Source organism: Rhea americana, unplaced genomic scaffold, assembly GCF_003343005.1.
Source record: "Rhea americana isolate MKP2758 unplaced genomic scaffold, rheAme1 scaffold_433, whole genome shotgun sequence".
Classification (NCBI taxonomy): domain Eukaryota; kingdom Metazoa; phylum Chordata; class Aves; order Rheiformes; family Rheidae; genus Rhea; species Rhea americana.
The window spans coordinates 1-21551 of NW_028186572.1; the positions used below are offsets into that span (position 1 = coordinate 1).

At 42.7% G+C, this 21551-nt stretch overlaps 2 protein-coding genes across 2 annotated transcripts in view; one reads left to right on the plus strand and one right to left on the minus strand.

Moving 5' to 3' along the window:
* Positions 1–249: 249 nt before the first annotated feature.
* IFT140 (intraflagellar transport 140) overlaps positions 250–21551 on the minus strand; it is a gene marked incomplete at its 3' end in the record, with an annotated part of 79553 nt that continues 58251 nt past the window's right edge. The window contains exons 19-26 of the mRNA XM_085315667.1: positions 6811–6988; positions 4213–4403; positions 3060–3155; positions 2627–2759; positions 2391–2534; positions 1850–1978; positions 1444–1626; positions 250–456 (exon numbers count right to left, since the gene is read on the minus strand). Of these exons, the coding sequence (XP_085171793.1) occupies positions 250–456; positions 1444–1626; positions 1850–1978; positions 2391–2534; positions 2627–2759; positions 3060–3155; positions 4213–4403; positions 6811–6988 (1261 nt within the window). The remainder of the gene's footprint in view (positions 457–1443; positions 1627–1849; positions 1979–2390; positions 2535–2626; positions 2760–3059; positions 3156–4212; positions 4404–6810; positions 6989–21551) is intronic.
* TMEM204 (transmembrane protein 204) overlaps positions 15460–21551 on the plus strand; it is a 29960-nt gene continuing 23868 nt past the window's right edge. The window contains exon 1 of the mRNA XM_085315658.1: positions 15460–16544. Coding sequence (XP_085171784.1) covers positions 16271–16544 — 274 coding nt within the window. The 5' untranslated portion in view covers positions 15460–16270. The remainder of the gene's footprint in view (positions 16545–21551) is intronic.

The window sequence follows — 21551 nt, forward strand, 5'->3', positions numbered from 1 at the left end:
TTTCCTGCTTGAGTGTATTTCTTGGTTGCCATGTGGTAATTGCCTTGTCTCATGCATAAATCAGCAATTTGTTCCAACAGCTCTCTCCGAGACTCAGACATTAGTCACTCCTCATTTTTTCCCTATTTAATTCAAATTTGTTAAATTAAGAAAAATTTTTTACTTTCAACCCCCCCCCCCCAAAAAAAAAAACCTTCTAAAGATAAGGTGTTCAGCCCCTTTAGCTTTTTTCCACCTATCCAGACTGACCTTTAGCTTGTTTCCTGCTTGAGTGTATTTCTTGGTTGCCATGTGGTAATTGCCTTGTCTCATGCATAAATCAGCAATTTGTTCCAACAGCTCTCTCCGAGACTCCTCAGAGAGGTCCTTGGAGTCCTTAGAAATTGTCATCTTCTCAGCCATCTCCTCTGTGATGGTCAGGTTCTGCTTCAGGCAAACTTGCAGGGCTTCATGGTACTAATGGAAGTGAGAAAGCAATGAGCTGTTGCAAACGTGTGCTGTAACCTACAGCAGTACTAGCTGCATAATGGCACAAATTCTAGCAGAAAATGTGGTTAAAGTGGATTTTCTATCAAGACCACTGTGTGGTGGAGGGCCTTGACATCAATTCACACTGAAGTATATACTATCTCACTCTGTTCAATAAGAATGCAGTTGTTCAGTTCAGAACATTCCCACCTGTTTTCTTAGAGTACGTTATTGTGGCGCTGAAGTTTTATCCATTTTGTCTCTCAATGTGACATTTTCAGAGACATACAAGGCAGATTTATTAGGTATGGTTAATTACAGTCAGGTTTTTAGAAATGCAAATAGACTAAAGCCAGGCACCTAAAAGGAGTTTGCTTTTTTTTTTTTAATTGCTCTAGAAACAAAGAAGTAGGATATAAAATAACTCTTTGCTTTTAACCCAGAAAATGGCTACTATACCCTGTTAACCATGGGAGAAAGTAAAATACAGGAATTCATGCAAAAAGGAGTGGGTATAAGACTACTTTAGCACCCAGCATTTTGGTAAGGCTGAGTTGCCAGCACAATAAGGAGAGTAAGGTTGAAGTGCATGAAAGTTTAGGCAAGAAAGGAAGAGCCTTAACTACACCCATGTTGTGACAGGAGGGACAGCACTGATTTTTGACTGATGTTATTATAATCTCTCTCTCTCCAAATATGTTCGTTCAGGGAGTAGAAAGTCCCACCCCTGCCTCAACAGGACAAATTCTCAGAGTTTTGGGGCAGGAAGAGGACACAAAATGAGGGATTCATTTCTAGAGAGTTGAGGCAGTGGGACACCACCATGCGACTCATCCCTTTGAGAGGAAACTTTAAAGCTTAAAAACGTCATCGCATACCTGTTTGCCAACAAAGATAAATGTATGTGCATGCACGTACTCCCCTCCTGTGCTCCTCTTTACCTGCGTACGGAGAGACCACAAAGCAAGAGCTTACCTTTTTGGCTGTCAGCAGCAACTCTATTGCCTTCTCATACTGGCCATGCTCGATAAAAAAGTCAGAGCAGCGGGCTAGCAGAGCTGGGTCTGATTTCTCATCCAAGTCTTCAGCAATAAGCTGTAGGGCCCCAAACTGCTGTGTGGCAAAGGCAAGCTCCAGTGCTTTGGAGAAGTGTCCCGCCTGCAAAGTTAAGGGTGTTTAGAATAGGTGAAGGGCGGAATAAGGGTGATTAGATTAGAGTAAGAACTACAGAATCAGTTTACAGGATTCCCTAGAGAATTAAGAGCCCGCCAAGGTTTATGACTGATGAATAGTGCAGAGTCAAATCTACAGTTTATTTAATGCTCTTCTACTGTAGTAACTGCTTCAAAATAAAGTCAGGTATTTTTACTAAGTCATTTACCTTGTGATACAACATGACGGCTCTGTCCATTTGCTCTGCTTTTTCCTCATAATAGCAGGCTGCTTCTATCATGTCTTCTGGAGAGCTCAGAAGAGCCAGGTTCATCAGCTGATCATCAAAATTGTTCTCCTATTCAAAAGCAAAGATTTGGCTGTAGGTATGCAGCAAACAGCGCAATTCTATCAAGCTTTTGGCTTTATACTATCGCACAGTAACCCATCAGCCATCTTCTATGTAAGATCTATAGCAACTCAAATAAACTATTAGCTTTCCAGTCCAAAGTTGTTTGAAGCATTTTTCTGGTGAGATGTATGACAAGGAAACAATCTCTCTGTTTGTTACAACCATCCCTTTATTGACACATCTTTCATAAAAGATGGTAGGGAGAAACCAGGAACATCTTCACCAGCTGAGCTGTATAAGTCATGTCCCCGACTTGAAAGAAAAAAATGGGTACAAACTCATATCCATTTCATTCTGCATGCTGCCTAAAGACAGAGTCCTACTTTGTTTTTAGACATAAATGTACATCTTCCCATACCTTGCACAGGCGAATGGCATTGTTAAATGCTTGGGCCCTGGTGTAGAAATGTACAGCCTGCTTGATTTCATCCTGACTCTCATACTGGCGGGCCAAGTGATACGATGCTGCCCAATTTCCTGTTTCATTTGCTATTTCAGCAGCCTGAAAGGAAAATCATGTATCTTTACTTTGTGCCCATATGCATCCTGGGAACGAGAATCCTCTGGAAGCAATGGGGAGCAAGGGTGTCTTACCTTCTGAATGTTGCCCTGAAAGCAGTGCACACGCACTAGGGAAAAATAATCTTGAGCCAGTTCATAGTACTTGAGTGCAGATTCCATATCTGACTGGCTCTCTAGATACTGTGCCCACCACTTCCAGAGGTCCCTAGAAAAGCAACAAAAATAATTGCAGTAACAATAATTAACAAAGCAATGAACTTCTCATTTCTGGAATTGTTGAACTTAAGACTAAATGCATTTTAGAACATGGACAAGCTTTACCCAAACTCAAGAGTGACATTCAAGGGTCTGCACTCCAGAAGAGTTCAGACTAGGTATCTAGTGCAACAGTTCTCAAGTGAGATGCAGCTGAGAGGATTCATATTACTCCTTCCCTGCTCTCTTCACAAAATGTATTTCAGACCTGAAAGCCCCATTCAGAAGAAGGAACGAACATAGTACTAACTTGTCTTTCATCTTGTTGACATAGTTCTCCAGGGCTTGTAAGTCTTCAGAGAGCATTCGGGGTACCTCAAACCGGTGTGTGTCTGACTTCTCGTAACTGTATAGAAGAACAACATACTAGATGTGAAATGACTACCTCAAGAGAAGTTATCTCCCTTCCTATGTAAACGCATTTAGTTTTGTTTGTCAGCTATAGAGCAACAACACTGACAACAATACTTCATCTGTATTATTCAGTTCACCATAAGACCAGTTGCAGTCAGCCAGCACCGTCAAAAACAAAAGGCACAATGCTCCTGCAAGGCAGCTGGAATTAGGGAAAAAAATGCGATCACAGAATTGTAAGTTCTTTAATTCAAAGAGCCAGCAGTACTCTAAGTGTATATCCCAGAAATAACCTCAAACATTAAGCTCATTCCTTTGAATCTGGCTGAAAGGTAGCAAAAATTCTGGGATCCTCTTCTCACTTAGTCCTTGTACCATCCAATGCAATTTCAGTCTCGTTTCCACTCCTGGGAGACCACTGCACTTTCGCAGGCATCTGCTGCTACAGTCTTTCCTCATCTGCTGCCCACAGCCTGGATCATCTTATGGGTCTGATTACACCAGAGCTTGGCTTTGCTTTTGAATGGAAGTGATCTTATTACGTAGTGTAACACTTCATCATACTAAACGAAAGATTTTAAACAAGTACAACACATTAAAAATCACCTCCACTAACTTCTGTACAGACCCATCAGTCATAGGAAAGGCCTGGAGGCCATGGTCACCAGAAGCATCCAAGTCAGACTAAGTTCTGCTGTAGCAGTTGTGTCTGGGACTGTCAGGAGCAGTAAATAACAAATGGTTTTGTCATGGAAAAGGAAGGAAAGGGCAGTGGTCTTACAGAGACAAGTACAGGATCAGATATTATTGGAGTTCCACTAAAGTAAGTGGCCCCTGAGAAGACTCTTAACCTTTCTGACTCTTAGTTTTATTAGGAAGTTTATTGTAACAATGCTTTCACTCCCTTAGATAGAAAGCACTAGAAACAGGAAAAGACTTTAATTAATTATTAGTAGTCATCACCAGATATCCTCCTTAAACTGCCTCTAGTCTTCACAGAAACACAAGGCTCCAAATCCCCTGTAATGGTGCCATAGGCTGGCACTTACTGGGTGAGTGCAAGACCACGCTCTCCAGTTGCCTCCAGGTGCTTAGCGTAGTTGTAGTAAGTGGTGCGTAGATGAACACGGTCGTGTCGTTCAGCCGTTTCGATGGCTTTCTGCCACTGGTTTGAGGCTTGATAGAACTTGTTCAGCAGGTCATAGCGTTTGCAAGACTTGTATAGTCGCTCCGCATCCTCCTGAAGGGAAAGCAAACGAAGACTACGTTAGCTCCAGTGCCAGTTTCATAGGTGTCCATCCAAGCAGTAATTCACAGCACACACTGTGCTTCGGAGTGTTTGTTAGAACAAGTCATTGTAATGCATCTAAAGAAGCAATAATTCAGGTGAAGGCATGGAGGGTGTTAACCAACTGGACACACAGAGCCTGGAATAGCACGTTACCGGGAAACAGGATGTTTATGTGAAAACAAGGAAAGCACTCAGATCCTGGCATTTACTGCGCAGCATCAACTGGGGATGACATGAGCAACTATCAACAGTTGAACACTGATCAGGATGCCCAACCATCTCAGAAAGGGGAAGGCAACGGCCACGTTGCCTACCCAAGGGGTGAAGTCTGTCAACTCAGGAGAAGGTCATGGATTTCTTGGCAAGAAGGTGTTAAGGGCCAGGGGAATCCTGTGACCTCAGTGCAGGTCTTAGAGCTAGGAATTCTGTTCTTGGACAACCGACAGCCATTCCTGGGTACAAATGCTATTAATTCCAGACAGAATTAGAACAGGAGGATTTCGCCTATGCTGGGTGGAATTTGGAACGAGTATTTTTATACTTTTGAGAGGTACTCGTGTTGAAGAAGCATTTTCCTGCCCCACCCAACTGCTGTCCAGCTGAATGCTATATTTAGTAAATGCAGATTATCTGTCCAAGACAGAAAAAGAGTTTCTATGTCTTACTGTTTCAAATTCAAAAAAACCCCAAAAAATTAAAGATGGAATATGCCTGCACTGTGATTCTATTACTGTAGGAGAGGAAAAAAAGCAACAAAACATTAGTTTTGCTAGAGCTCCCCTCCTTTTCTCTAGGTAGATTTTAATATCCAAGAGATGCAGTGCTACTACTTTTCAGCCTCATAGCTTTCTCTGTCAAGAAGCTTTTCCAAATATTTAGTTGAATTTCCCTTTATTTTCTTCACTTTAATTCAGAAGAGTACCTTTAGCTCTCTAGCTTTTATACCCTTTATATAAGCTGCAGATTGCTAAATCCCCTTTTAAGCCAAATTCTAGCCATTTGGCTATTTTAAAGATTTCCTTGTTCATGAATTTTTTCCAAGAGCTTAACAGTTTGGACTGATTTTCTCTGAACTTCTTCCAGGTCATCAACATTTTTGCTGGTAATGAGATACTTGAGGGTTGAAGGCAGCGTTCCAACAGCAGCTGCGACAAATGCATAGACAGATCTGTCAAATCAAAGCTCCAGGATGGGATGTCTCTGCAAACACAGCCCCAGACAGATTTGGCCGATTTTACTGTCAAATCATATTGCCAGTTTGTGTCTAATTTATGATCTCCTATGGACTATGGGATATTTCATCAATTCTGCTTTCCCAGTTTCTCCCTCCCACTGAACGTTTGGCCTACACATACTTATCTTTTGTTGTTCCCAAACTAGAAAACCTCTTCAGTTTTTCTTACAGATCACCGAGGAAGATATTCAGAAAAGGCTAACGTAACAAAATACATGCTCTTATCATTTATCTATCTTCACAGGGCCCCAGTTGGGTTTCAATACACAAGATTGGCCGAGTACAAGAGTGGATTCAGACTCAAATAAAGACAGGTAGAAAATACGTGCCATTTTGATATGTACCCACTACAAAGTCAGACTCTAGATGTAGGTACAGTGGATGGTTACCCAGTGCAGTGGCCTACGAGGAGACGGCAGAACAGCCTGATCGCAAACTTTGCCTGCTAGAATCCGGTCAAGCTCCACTATCTGCCGCTGCTAGCAGTATAGGAAAAATTGGGATGGAAAAAGGGGGAGCAGTTGTGCCTCGAATATCACAGGCAGCAAACTTGACTTCCGAACTCTCCTAGCTTTCCATCCCAGCAGCCACCCAGCTCCCCAGCCTCAAGGCAAGAAGCTTCAATCTGGCCTATGCTGCTGGAAAGCCTTAAGCCAGCTCTCGCTCTCTAGCAGAACACAACTGCAGCTTCTCATGCTGCAGACAAACATCAAAATGAAACATGTGTTTCCCCCATGGGACTTTAAAACATGTTTGTTAAAACATTTTAGCCAGACTATATTCAAGTGCATCTTTCCTTTTATCGAGCTAAACCAAGAATGATTAAGCTTGGAAGAATTATACCCCAAGAAAAAATCCTTGTATGATAGAACATTTAAGCTTTGTCCAGCACCAGGTCATAAAACATTGAAGGGGGCCCCTACTTCCGTGGGCTAAAAACTGAACTTCAGGAAAATAATTGCCAGAACTATTCTTCATTTTTCTTTGGATAGCAGGTCATAGGTTTCACTCATCTCCAAGGTTTTTGCATCTCTCAGGTATTTCAAAATGGCCCATTTTTAATTCTATTCCCTGGTTAAACTGAGCGGATATTGTAAGACGTGTATGAGTGACAGAGTTTACCAGCATGCCCAGCTGAATCGCCAGCACAGCCACTCTGGCTTCATGCTCGGGTTCTTGTTCAGCCTCCCTTAACGCCTTGGCTCCTCTTGCATGACCCATGTTTCCAAGGCAGATTTTGGCAACATCCAGCCTCTGAGTCTTCACACACATGCGAGCCATGTTCTCCCAGACTGCCTCACTAGGAAAAACAAGAAAGAAAAGGAGAAGTGTTATGTTGTCACCTTCAAGCCTTGTGTACTAAGCAGGTAAGATCCAAGGAAAGACAGGAGCGTGAAGGAGAGAAAGCAGTCTATGTGATGCACACTTGCTGGAGGAACAGAAATCAGCCTCAGATATCAAGATCACTTCTGGAGCTGAATGTCCCCAGCATTAAGGAAGTACTAGGGTTTTTGTTGCACACTGGTATCTAAACAAAAGCAGTTATATTTGCACATACATAAACATCTATCACGCACCCAAAGATATATGTTGAATGATGCAACTGCATCAAGCACCTGAACATTAATAATCGTCCCATGTCAACGGGAATTTGAAAAAGTACTAAGAGAAAATTCTTACAAATGGTAGAGACCTTACACTGAAAATGTCCTCTGCTGCTGCCTGTCTTCCATGGTTCAAGTTTGGAACAGCTATTAAGGGCTTACCACTTATACCAACAGTAAGGAATGATGTGCAGGAAATAACTGACCAAACTATTGTGCTCTAATTTAAAACTTGCATTAAAAAAAAAAAGCCATAAAGAGAAAAGCGTTGCAATGCTCAAAATCGGAATTCCCCAGGGCTCAGAGCAACCTTAAAAGTGCAGTTGCACTTCACATTGCAAAATCACCTGCCAAGACCGAAGCAGTGAACATCTGCGCTGCGAGCCCGGGCAGCAGTGCCAGGTCTCAGCACACGGCGGGGCCGCAGCAGGGCTGACGGTGCAGCGAGGACTAGCAAAGGTTGACACGGACTCTGTTCACATTCAGTGCTCTTCAGAATAAAATGCAGTACATTCGATGACTAAAAACCATAAGCATTCAAAATCTGCTTTTTTATTCTTTTTTTTTTTCCCAGTCCGTGCACCTCACTGGAAATATGGTCCACACAACTGCATTCCTCAGATGCCACCATGACACAAAACAAGCATCTAAGCGATAAAAGCAGGGGAAAACAAAACAAAAAAAAAGACATAAGGAAAAAAAAAAGAGTTGAATGACACTTCAGGCCCTGCACCTGCACCCAGCTCCCCTTCCAGTTTAGAGGGGACTGACAGTCACGTTTTCCTATGATTAAAATGTTTTTCTCCTCGCAGTGGCTGTGGGAAAGACCCACACAAACAGGGGAAAATGACTAACCGGGAAGCAGCAGAGCGGGCGGACGCGACGTGCCGTCAAACACCGGCGACGGGGACGGAGCAAAGCTATTTCTCCCCGTCTACTTCACAGCAATATTATCTTTTATCTGCCAACTCCCGGATACAACAACAACATTTTCAGGTGGAAGTCAATGGAAATACGTATGTTTAAACATACACTTCACTAAGGCCAAACGATACAGAAAAAATCGGATCAAGATTTTTTTCAAAAAGCAAGATACATGTGTTGAATGCTTTACTGAATTTCTTCTCTCTGTACACCAAGACTGGATCCGCTTCAAACACAGCCTCCTCTTGCTCWGTTTTGACATTCCCAAGTCCCTGCCCAACGGAGAAGCCATAAGGAGCGTGGAAACAGCACGTGGCATCACCAAAACTGCAGTGCTGGATCCTTCCGTGCGTAAGGCTGTGGATCTCCATTCAATACAGAAATGTTGATTTTTATCAGCAGAAGTTGCAACCTTGTTAACTTTTGGAAGGTTTGACTCGGTCTTTTCTTTTATTCAAACTGCTCATATCTAGAACTGGAAATCACTGGAAAAACGCCTTTACAGAACATCTTGGTCACGTTAGATGTCGCCACCATACCTCGCTTTGATAAAGAGAGTTAGCAGATGATGTCAAACCTCGTAAAAGACGCGTGTATTCACACAGCTGTGGTTCTCTAAGGGAGGAATGTAAATAGTAGAAATACATTTTCTAGACTCTGTAGCATGCCAGAAGTTGCCAATAGCAATTTCACTCTGGCTAAAGGAACAGGAGCCCGAGCTGCCCTTTGTCAAGCAAACAGTAAATTTCTCAAAGGAAACTGAAAATTTTTAAGAGCAGCCTTGACAGCTTGCAATTCCCTCGATGCAAAGAGAAGATGAGAGTTCAGGGACTTGAACAGAGACAAGAGGAAGAGAAATCTTATTTAGACTACAGGGGCTGGAAACTTTTGAAAGGAAATGAGCCAAATGGCAYATTTTAAAATACAAAGCTAAAAGATAACAGTATGTAGAGACTTGGAAGAGTTTAGAAGATGCTACTCACCATGGTTACAAAGATTGTCGTCATAGGCATATAAAGATGATCATATATTTATTAATATATTTATAAATGTAATTCTTATCTACATACTTTTAAAAAATCTATTATATCCTAATTTAAATTAAGGCAGGCACTAGAATGCGAAACGCTGAAGAACCTAAGTGCTTTATAAATATAAACTACAATACTGAATTCAGACGGTCTCACTACCCAAGAGAAACACAGTCCAYGTTGCATCTCGCTCAAACCGCGAGGAGACACACTGCAAATCCTGGCCCGTGCCCAGGATGCTGCGATTCATCCTCCCGCAATTCCCGCAGAAAGATCAGGGGATTTTAGATGTCCAAGGCAGCCAGGACCTCAGTTTCATCTTCATCTTGCAAAGACTCCTCCGGCCGCTCCGAGGGAAGAGGAACTGCTCATAAGGACAAATGCTTTCTCAGAGACTTCCCTTGCAACCGTTCAGCTTGAGGCATCGGGYGGGCTGCTGCGCAAGCCGGCAGGCCCGCAGGCAAGCAGCAAACAACCTGCGCAGATAACAGAACGATCCGTGAAATATCACTAAAACTGCTTCCAACGTTTCTGTTTCTCCGTGTACCAGCCTTGTCCTTCAGGCAGCACGATCCCATCACTTCGTTCTTCTGCTAGAGGGGTGATGCCTTCGACACCAGAGCAACGGTCCCGACGCGCAGCGGCGCACAGGTTTGCTGCCCTTTGGGAACACGTACCGATAGCGCGTCWCGCAGCAAAGTACAACGTTGCATAAAGTAACGCAGCAAGCTGGACAGGTCGGGTCAAGAACCAAGAGGCAGGAGGCACAACGCACACTCGCTTCAAGGCACAACCACCGTTAACGTCCTGACAGTTGTTAGCGTAGCAAGAAAGACGAATCTGCTGATACAGCCATAAAAGGCAGCGACTTTTCCGCTTCAGCCTCAGCCTCCCCGTCACGTATAAAATTCCAAGCGATGATTTACCCTGCCCCCAGCCCATACTCTGAGAATTTCCTGTTTTTCCCATCCCCCTCATTCTTCTTGCCCCTCTGGAAAGCTAGCTCACATCTGCACTTCATCAGCCAGAGCTGGAAAACTTAATGAGGACCAGGCGCAGTAACAGGGCAACGGGAGCCATAGGAACGCATTCCTCCTCTCTGTTCAGGAGACTGCGCCTACCCGGGAGCACGGTCATAAATGATCTGCTGCTGCCTTACAACCTCCCCAAGCTTCAGGCCCCATCAAGAGCGTTTCGGACCCCTACAGATGGACGTCAATGCCTCATAAGCCCAGATGCAGGTTTAAYCACATACTGGATGAAAGATCTTTTTTTTTTTCTTCCCATTTCTGATCTCTCAGGATTTTTTGTTTTTTTATGTGAAACCGTGTTTGTAACATCTAACAGTCTGATTTCACTACACCTTCTGTTACCATATAGTTTTCATCAGCCCCCCAAGACTTTTTTTTTTAAAAAAAAAAAAAAAAAAGTCCAGTTAATGGAGTGTTACTTAGAAGTGCTAGAAGTTGATATGGCTGAAGCACCACACTACAAAATATCCTGCCCTCTAGCTAATGCAAAATTCACGTATTTGCATTCCATTTCTTGTCTCTAAATATCTTGACCAGGAGAAAACAGACTCTCTCTTTCCAGCATGGGTCCTGCTTTGCTGAACAGGACGCTAAACATTCCAATTTAAAAGACTAACTTATAATGCAAATGCAAATATTAATACAACRTCTATGATGCTATATGATACAACGCAGTAATGTAATACTTGGAGTGGCTAGATTTTCCCACTGCAATCAGTGTAAATGTGCAAATAGCATTCCCCATGCCCACGTGTACATTCAGCTCAACGGCAGCACAGCTCCCACTGAACTCAGCAAACCTCTCCATGCCCTTAACGTCAACACAAGCAGGGCCAATTCCTAACGAACTGGTCGTCCTGGAATGGACGATTACCACCTTGGGCTTCAGACACAGCCCGGGCCGTCAAAAAGGGCCTTCTTGGTTTAAAGTCAAAGTTTCCTCACCGAACAAGCGGGAGGACTTTAGCTGACCGAACACAGGGCAAACAAGGAAGCATCACACATCATTCATTTTTGCATCTCACAAGCAAGTGCAGAAAAGCCGCGGAGCTGCAAGGCTCTTCCCTGTCTGAGACATAAAGGGAAATTATCCTCAAACTGGAGCTAACCAGGCCTGGCTAGCTCACAGTAGAAACTCTTTCTGAGGAAGATGATCGCTGCARAAGAAATTAGTTGCGCTAGCAGAACAAACTCAAGACAATAATGAACAGACTGTACAAAAAATAAAAAATAAACCCAAACCAGACAGAAAAACTCCCCAAAAAACTTCAAGAGTGGATTCTCAGCTACCCAGGAACGCGGTGGATGTGCTATTCCAGTGCTCAGTGTTTCCTATGAGACTTAACCCTAATGTAAACCGTGCTTGGGCTGGCCTGGACAGGCACTGCAGGGAAGGGTCCTGCACCCACTGCCTGTGTGCTGCTCCTGGCTGCCTTACACAAAGGATGGGACAAAGCAGGTGCCGTTTCCTAAGGAAAATTAACATCACCTATAGCAATTTTGCAAATATTAATTATGTGCACACTTACCTGGATTACAGTAACTTAAAATTGCACCTTTCCACCCCTGAGGAAAGCAGTGCTAGGATAATGTAATAGTTCTGGCTTAAATGTACAAAAGCAGGAGATTCTGCCCACATAATTAAATCTATGATCAACTTGATATGCATATAGTTTGACAGATTATAAGATTAAAGTCATAAGATGGCCATAACATTAAAGTACCATGCTGTGGACCATAACACTTGCAGAGGGGTTGGACATAGCCAAGTGAGACAAACTACTTTATGCCTGATGTTACTGGGGATTAAAAACTGACCATTTAGAAGTAATATATAAAATTTTAAAAAATCTCTGCAAAAATGAACAGTGATCTTATCTTATACTCAAACCACTACATACTAAATCTAGAGTTAAAATGCCCACACTGGTGGCATATTATCTTCCTTCTTGTTACCTGGAAAGGATTCAGGACATGAAAACGGAAGTTTAATTTGACGCAGCAAAATTCCTTCAGATCCTTTCAAAATGCACAGGATTCTGGTTATCTCTGTTCAGCAAGACTAAAAAGTAACAAGGACCTAAATAATATATGAAGAACTACAGTAATCCACTGAGATTCTGGATAACATTAATCATACAGCTAAGTGCTTCAGTGTAAAGTTTATGTCAGGCATTTTTCAACATGCAGTACTCTTGTCGCAGTACTTGACGTAATCACACGTTATCTATTTTTGTCAATATTGAAACAAAGATGCTCCAATATTTGGAGTATTCTTCACTTCCTGCTCTGAAAGTAACTGCCTTCAAGTTTCAAGAAAGGATTTGCAGGACTAAGAATTGAACATACCGGGTTTTTTAAACGAGGAAGAGTCCAGGACTGTTTTGTACTCAAAGTACCAGATCTCTGAGTGCTATACAAACTTTTCAAAGAGACAGAATATCACTTACTTTGAAAGTATCAGAAAGAACCATTCAATTAAAACTGTAACAACAAAGAATAACCGAGTCATTTTGGTATGAGAAGGCAAGGAAAATTTATTGGATCTTTGCAAAACTCATTTATTTTTAACTTGATGCAACCTGTTCATTCAATTTTGACTTGATACAATCCACTCATTTTGAGAGGTTCACAGTTTTACAGCTTTAGGCATTGTGATTATTTGAATAGAACAATAAAAAGTCATTTGCCTCTTAAACCTTACCGAAAAAGAAACTGCACCGTGCATAAACAAATATAAATGGAATTTAATAGGTACTAAATGGTCAAATTCAGTATAGAAATAACCAGTCATTTGATTTGAGTCCCTGAAAATAAAATTACATTTACATAACTGATTTCTCACCCAGAATGTCCCAAAATGCTTTGTAAGCTGCTATACTAACTCCTGTGGAGTCGTTAAACAGCATTGAACAAAACCACTTTCTGGCATGGAAGAAAGCAAACAGTTAATTGTAGACAAGCTCATCCACCAGAAATTTGTAGTGGGAAAGAAGGCATAATGTGATCACAGAATTACAACACCAACTGCTGCTGCTGCCTTGCATTGCTCCTCATACTGGCTTATTACCAGGGTGGCCTGACTTGTGAAGTGCTGCTGGTTTTCTCCCCTCTAAGCAAGGATCAAGGTTTAAACTCCCATCATCACAAAAACTGATCGTGTCTCAAACGGCCAGCTCGTGCCATAATGTTTAGAGCACCCAGACCCCTTGAGACTCGAAGCCTAGCACCACTAAGGAGGAATATGCTTTCTTTTTGAAGCTGACTGAATCCAGAAAAGAGGTGGAGTCCTCTAGAGCCAAATAACTAGAAAGAGGAAATGATGTGGCTAGGTTTTAAATGCTTAAACTCATTCTGCTCAGCATTTGTCAACTGTAATTGCCATGTTTTCATATGTGCAACAGGAAAACAAAGTTTGTGCCCTTCTGAAAATACATTCACAGACTTCAATAAGTGACAAAAACCAAAGGCAAGAAGCAAGCAGAAACAGGTGTGGTATAGGGTAGCAGAGATTTACCTCTAAGGTAAATCCCTGCTGGTGCTACCTGTATATGCTCACCATCTGCCCTGCTGCTGAATCCCAGGCCTAAAACAACAACAAATAACCTGTGTGTTATGAAAATGAAAAAATGGTCATTCTTATTGAGAAATTTCTTTGAAGAATGGCAGACCCCAGTGCGTTACTTATATTCAAACCTTTAAAAACAGACATTTACAGAAATACGATCAGTCGCTTAGAGGGGGAAAAAAAGAAACCATGTAAATATGCTGCACTGCAGTGAAAGTATGAAGACGTTCAGAGTACTTAAAGCTTGATTTGTTAATAGATTAAAAACGAACTGAGCTCATAGAGGAGTAGTGAATTCATGATCAGATTTGTAGATGCAATTCTGATAGACGGAAAATAATTATAGAGGCGTATCATTCAAATATTTTCAAATCCACTCAGCATAAAAAAAGAAAGAAAATCTCAGAAAATAAAAATATTTGCTTCCAGAAAATTTCTGAACAGTTTCTCTATACGTGTCGGGTCAACAGGGATCTGTTGGCTAAGTAACTTTGCTGTTAGGACAAAACTGCTTGCAAATGAGAGTCGGTTTTAATTTATTACATCCAGGTGAGCTCTTGTGCACCCCAAACATCGGGGCCGGGGTCAGCGCAGGCAGGTCCCTCTCCCTCGGCTTCTCACTGCTCCCTCTCCAGGCAGCCGACAACAACGTCCACACTGTCCCACCTTCATTTTAACACTACACTTGACCTTGCGTTTTCACCCACCCCTGGAGAATTTTGCSGGGCTCAGGCTACGGGAAAGCGTTAAGTGCCCGCGGCAGGAGGAAGGCTGCGATGAGCCTGGCGGAGCAGCGGCACCGCTGCCCTGGCCGATGACATCCAACGGCGAAGGGCGATTTTGAGACCCAGCCTCTGCGAGAGCCCTCCGTGGAAAAAAAAATAATAATAATAAATAAAAATAAAAATATATAAAGAAAACAACCTTCAGGGATGCTTCCTTTTTCAATTACGCGTTGGAACACCGTAAACCCCTCTTCAATCCCTACTAGAGCAGCTTTTCTCGTAGTTTCTGTAGGCTGAGCTCTGGCAGAGCTGGCTGGCTGCACGGCGGTCGATTCTCTGCTGGATTGTGAACATGGGCATTATATTAAGCAACTTCTAGATGCTTTTCCATTCTTAAGGCACTGAAAGGAGCTGGCCAGAAGCGCCTCCGAGCCACAAGACTTCATAGCATGCCAGGATGCGGGGGTCAGGGCCATGTCAGCCCCGCGCAGCCCCGCAGCGGCGATTTTCGGCTTCGTTCACCTCGCGACTGCCGCAACTTCTTTTTTTCAGCACGTTTATTCGTTTTATCAGGTGGTTCATCCGCCCTGTCGCATCACCAGGCTCCCATCGGCGTCCCGCTGCAGTCGCGCTGCCTGGTGGCTTCCAGGTAATCCCAGCCACGTCTTGCTCCYGCAACAAAGCGCTCTGAAAACTCCCTCTCCTTCTTTTTCTTTTTTTTTTCCTTTTTTTTCCCTTTTTTTTTTTTTATTTATTCCCCCGGCAGCAGCTCCGCTCCTGTGGCTGGCTGGCGGGCGGGCGGGCAAGCGGGCGGCCAGCAGCGGCTAGGAGGAGGGAGACAGGGAGGGGAGGACGTCGCCCGGGGAGGAGGTACAACTTTGGACGTCTCCATAGCCTTTTTCCTTTCAGGAAACACATCCTGTTAACGTTTGACTGCTGTGGCAGTGGCTCTGTTTGTTGCGGGCGGCTACGCCCTGAGGCTCACCAAAAACAGCCACAAAAACAGCCATTTCCTCTCAGCGGAGGAGGGGGGGGGGGACCCTTTTCCTCACAGCAGCCTCTGCTCTCCAGTCCCTGCCACTTGCGGCTCTGACGCTCAGAGAGGGACGCAGCAGAGCACATTCCTCAAGAGACTCCGAGCTCCTCTGGGATGAAACCCTCCGCGCGGAGCTGGGCCGGCCTTTGAGGATGACGGTCCTCAGCGCCGCCGGGATATTCTGAAGGCCGCGTCCGAGGAAGGCTTTGGGCGCCGTGCCGTCGGAGCCCCCCGCTGCCGAGCGCGCCTCCCGCTCTCGCCCCGGCGGCACCGGCTCTCCCGCCTCGAGCCCGGAGTCTTGCTGGATTCACCGCGTCTCTCAAGGAATGGACCTCCCCATCTTGCAGTTCGCCACAGGACTGACGTTGCTTATCAAAGTGCAAGAAGGTGGATAAGCCCACGCTGGGAAGGGCAGAGAGACCCGCAAAAGCTTCTCTGCGTTCGTGTTTTATGGAATTCTCCTACCTACCTCGCAACACTCTCACCTGCTTGAGCAGAAACGCCTCCGGAGTCGCCTTCGAGAATGAACGGTGATGTCCTCTAGCCATTCATAACACCGCGTCGAAGCCGCCTCCGTGACAAGCCCWATTTCAATGTGCTGCAGCTGACTGAGACCTCGCGTCTTCTGCGAACAAGATACCGGCAGCAAGCTGACAGTCAGATATGACTGTCCAGAAACTGGTAGCCACAGCTGTGTTGGTAGCCCTGGTCTCGCTTATTCTCAACAACGCAGCTGCCTTTACTCCCAACTGGGTGTACCAGACGCTGGAGGATGGGCGCAAGCGGAGCGTGGGGCTCTGGAAGATGTGCTGGCTGGCAGAAAGGGGCCGAGGAGGCACGGGCAGCAGGCACGGGCAAGGGGAGGAGCGCGAGTGCGAAGGCCTGGGCTGGGGTTCGGAGTCAGCTGGCTTCCAGGAGTCTCGCAGCACTGTCAAACGTAAGTTCAACCTCTTGTCTTCTCCGCTTAACGCTGGATTGCGGCCGATAGAGCGTACCCAGTCCCGAGAGGATTTGTAGCTGAGAAGAGCGCCGCTGAGGAGGGCCTTTGCCTCCTCCATAGCTCTCTGAATTCCAGGCTAAAAGTTTGATTCTGCCCATCTCTTTAGCTCCAGCCCCAAATAAATAAATGTGGGAAAGTAGGAATGATTACATTCACAAAACTAAATTCCTCCTCCCTCCCCATGCATTCCTGCATGCATTCCCACAGGCATGGTCTGGTTTGTATAGCACACAGAAAAAGATACTCTGAAAAAATACATCTGCAAATTCTAAGGTTAAAGCTCTGGGAAATCTGTTCTCTTTTTCCTCTTCCTTGGGTTCCTACCATAAGCTTAGCCCTTCCTTCTCAATACTGTGAACCCCTAACTCCAGTCGCTATAATATGAAGTATTATAAATACTATAAAAATTCAAAAAGAAGCAAAGCTACTATTCTTATACCATGCTAAGTTATTTCTCACTTTTGTTGGATGTGCCAGGAGGAGAAAAAACAGCAGCATTTTTGGCCAACACGGAGATGTGCCTTAAATGTATGCATATGATTCACACAATTAGTATTCTGCTTGGGGAACATGCAAATCCTTAGACATGGCCTATTTCTTATTCTGCAAATTCACAGATGCACGGGGTCTGAAGAATACATATAGCTTGAACTGAGCTGTAAGCTATTCAAAATTTTATTTTTTTATTGACTATATGAATAATACAAGGTGCACCTTATGGCATTCACAGCATTTAGGCGCGTGATCCTGCTCTGGTTAAGCAGCTGGAGCAGAACTGTGCTCAGAGTACCTGCGTTCAGCTCTGACAGTGCCGCTGACTTCAGCTAAGCTGCCAAGAGGTTTGCTCTGCTGAAAGCCTCCGTTTTCTATAGCCGTCTCCTAGGAAGATTTCTAAGCCAGATGATAAGGGAGAGGGGCTTTGGGCAGCAATGCCTTGGGGTTTGTTCATTCAACCAAATCAGTGTTTTAACCAAATCCTTCAAGGAAATAATTTTAACAGAACATGTGGCTATAAAGTCAGTATCATGACAAAAACCAGGATTTTTCATGATTTTAAACTGTGCTCATCTGAGAATTGCTCTGGCACCTCTGAAAACTCAGGAAAGCAGTGTAAGTGATTTTAGATAGAGTTTCGTCAAGATTTGAAATGTGAAGATAAAGAGCAAAATGCTCTGTTCCTCTGTTCTACACCCCTCTGGAGACCAAAATGAAGAAACAAAAGAGGAATTTCTTTCCAAAGAAYGCTCCACTGTGGACCCATGCCACATCATTCCCCTGGCCTCCAAAAAAAAAAAAGTGTGCAATAACTTTTTTTTGCACATGAGCTAACAGTAGTAGTACTAGAGTCTGGGGTAAACCACAAACAGAAAACTTCTAAAATGTTCTAAAGYCCTTAGGCCCGATTTTCATTTCTTTTTTAACTGAAAGAATTTTTGTTGACAAATAATAGTTATAAAAACGATAAGGACCACTGAAAAAGTTCCTCAACATGTATCTGTAATTTTATCACCAGAGTCTCTGCCCTAATTAGTATTTATAAGTCACTGAAAAACTTGCATACCATTCATGGTCTTAAAAGAACATGCACCACATTCAGCAGCTGGAATGACCTCCTGCGTATTGAATTTGACTCTTGCAGTGTTTTAAACATGCAAACTCGTTGGTATTTCTTGCTATGCACAGTTCAGAAGATGGGTGGTGCTATAGGGACTGGCATTGACATATCAGTTTCATAGAATTGTATGGGCAGCAATTTCTTACATCAAATAGAAGCAAAATGTAATGGAAAATGCTTAGATTTCAAAGCAATAATTACAGTATGACCAAGTCCCTGTAAGAATTATTCTAGCTTACAAACATGCTTAAAAAAACTAAGTTTAAAGAAGCATCTTGAAGCCCAATGGCTGAATTTGTATAGGCATAAAGCATCTGTTCACTGTTTTACTTGTGTATATAGTGTATAGTAAGAAAAAGGCAAAGTCTGAATCATTAGAAAGTATTTAAGCGAAAATGTTACCTCTGCAATTGCATCMTGAAAAACTATTGAGGCAACAAATCTGTTGTGCACGCTTTTAAGACAGATATATTTCCATGGATTTTACACTCAGGTAGTATGGGTCTCATTCTGCATTCAGATTTTTATCATTGTAAAGAATTTCTCTAATAAGAAATCATCTGTTATTTTAATAAGATGTAATACAACCCTCATCTATCAGCTATAGATGAATCACAAACATAAAAACATATATATATATACATGCACACACATATATGTATATAAATAATCACTTTCTGAAGAAATTAATTCCTCAAAGATGTGAGTTACCATATAGTATTTTGCAAGCCTGAAAAAAATTGTATTGCCATTTGAAGAACAAGCAGAAAACATGTTCTTCGAACAGCAATGCAAAAAAGGTCACAGTACCACTCACAAAAATGTTTTTTTATTTATACACACACACACACTCATATATATATATATATGTATACACACACAGAGAGAGAGAGAGAGAGAGAGAGAGAGAGAGATATGTATGTGTATTTATCTAGGGGACAGGTTATTTATCTCACAGTTCAACAGAAACAAACTAAAACCTTTAAATAGTAGCTTTTACATATACTGATGATTTCTGCATAAGTAGTATGTAAATAATAACCAACTAAATTCACCACTACAAGCATGCTCACTCACTGGCAATGAATTTCTCACTGACTAAAACTTAAGGGCCTACTCTTTCTCCTACAGAAATCATTGGCAAAGCTCCTGTTCAATGCACAAATTAAAACCACCATCATGCACACAACTCAAAAAAAAAATGATTCACACAGAAAATTATGCAAGTAGTTCATTGTGTCAGGACTTGCATATCCTCAAACTAAACCACAGGAAATTCAAACAAACAATAATTGAAGTCTTGCTTATACGGGGAATAAAATCAAAAAAAAAAAAAGAGATCTGTCAAAGGACATGCAACGAGTGAACGGAAAAATTCAATGCAATAAAGTACATCCACCAAAAGCCTCTCTAGAGGTGCAAAATCAAATTCCATACCAGATAACTCTCTGATCAAATCCCCCACTAACAAGACAGCAATGTGAATTACTCCATCATAATATGAATAACTGGAGCACGAGGAAAGCTAAGGCGTTTTGCATTCAAATCCCAAAATGCAGACACTGCATCAAGGATGTTGAAGAGTCAGTAAAGGAATCCTAGTGTGAATACCAAAACACATAAAAGAAAAAGGGGAGATTACAGATGCTGCAGCAAAGAAATGCCATGGGTAAAAAAGATTAGAAAYAGAAAAAATGAAGCCAAGGACAGGAACAAATCATATAAACCAGCAAAGCTGTACCTCTAGTCTTAACTTAGAAAATTCAAGTTAAAGATTCCTGAATGAGGGTTGCTGTATGTACTGGATATTCACATTTCTGGGAGTGAAAATGTTTAAGTAAAAACACAGCCAAACATACAGGAAACAATAAGCAGTGAAACAAGCAATTAAGACAGTCTTATTAAATCATCAGATTATTAACCTGATAACCTCACCACTTCCAATCTAATCACACAATTCTTTCTGATACATGCTTTTTGCACAAACAACTTCCTCCCTCTAGCTATTTCAAATGCATTCTGATATAGCAACATACTCCTCACTCCAATGAAAGTGTCTTCGTGAGTGAGTGCAAGCCAAAGCAGCACTGTGGAGCAAAGCACACCTTCGCACCCCTGGWGGGGGATATCAAAAACATTGCATCACCTAAGTGCCTAAATAATACACAAATGCACTAAAAAAGAAAAAAAAGAAACAGACAATTTTTCATCCCTCTGGTCAAATAGGAGCACCCTTTTTGATCTGATTGTGCCTAATGTGTAGCCCTTAGCAGTGCAAAAAGGGCAGCATGGRGCAATGCAGTGTTTTCCTCTAAGCAAAACAAACAGCAAAACAAACTTTTACAGTCAAATGGGTTATTGCATGTAATTACTTGCTAGCCCCATCTGGATCACTTCCTGCTAAATTAGAACATTAGTTCAAATGACAGGAAAACTAAACATCTTAGTGTGAACTATTCCAGCAAGGAAGAACGCAAAGAAATGCGAGAGCCTAAGTATCCAGAGGAAAGTGCCTTTCCCTGTTCTTCAAGCTACTCCTCACTSCTCCTGCAAGGAGGTGGTCTCAGGCCCTTCCATCTCTGTCTTTATTCACTTCTTCCTTCCCTTCTTGTCATTCAGTCCCACATCCACCCCTCTTTCAACCATCTGTTATGCCAAAAGCTTCTGTGAGCCACTTCAAATGATCTGGGTAACTGGAACAGGTTGCCCAGAGAGGTTGTGGAGTCTCCTTCCTTGGAGCTATTCACAAGCCATCTGGACACAATCCTGCGCAACGTGCTCTAAGTGACCCTGCTTGAGCAGGGGCATTGGACTAGATGATCACCAGAGGATCCTTCCAACCTCAACCATTCTGTGATTCAGTGCGATTCTGTGATTAACACAGCAAGAAGAGAGTCAGATTTGGAGGGGCAGGTTATTTTTTTGCTTGGTTATTTATGTTGGATTAAGGAGTTGTATTTGGAGTCCAACAAGTGCTGCTGCTAGTATAACGATGGGCAAAATCCCCTCCCTTTTAGTAGCAGTAAACTAACAGATCTGAAACCTTTATACCAAGAATCAGAGTCCAGTTATAAGGGTATCAGTCAGAGTATTTCTAACATACCCAAGACACTAAATTATACAAACTTAAAGGCCTTACCACGGCATATGTTTCTCTTGCTAGGAACTTGGATGGCAAGTCTCTGCTTCCAAATACTTTAAAAACAACCTAGTCAGTTAACTTAATTCTCACATAACCTGAAATGAGGGCAAAAAAACTTGCCAAAATTTGGAGATTCAATCTCAGACTTGCTCTAAGATTTTGGATTATGCCACACAGTTTGGCTCTT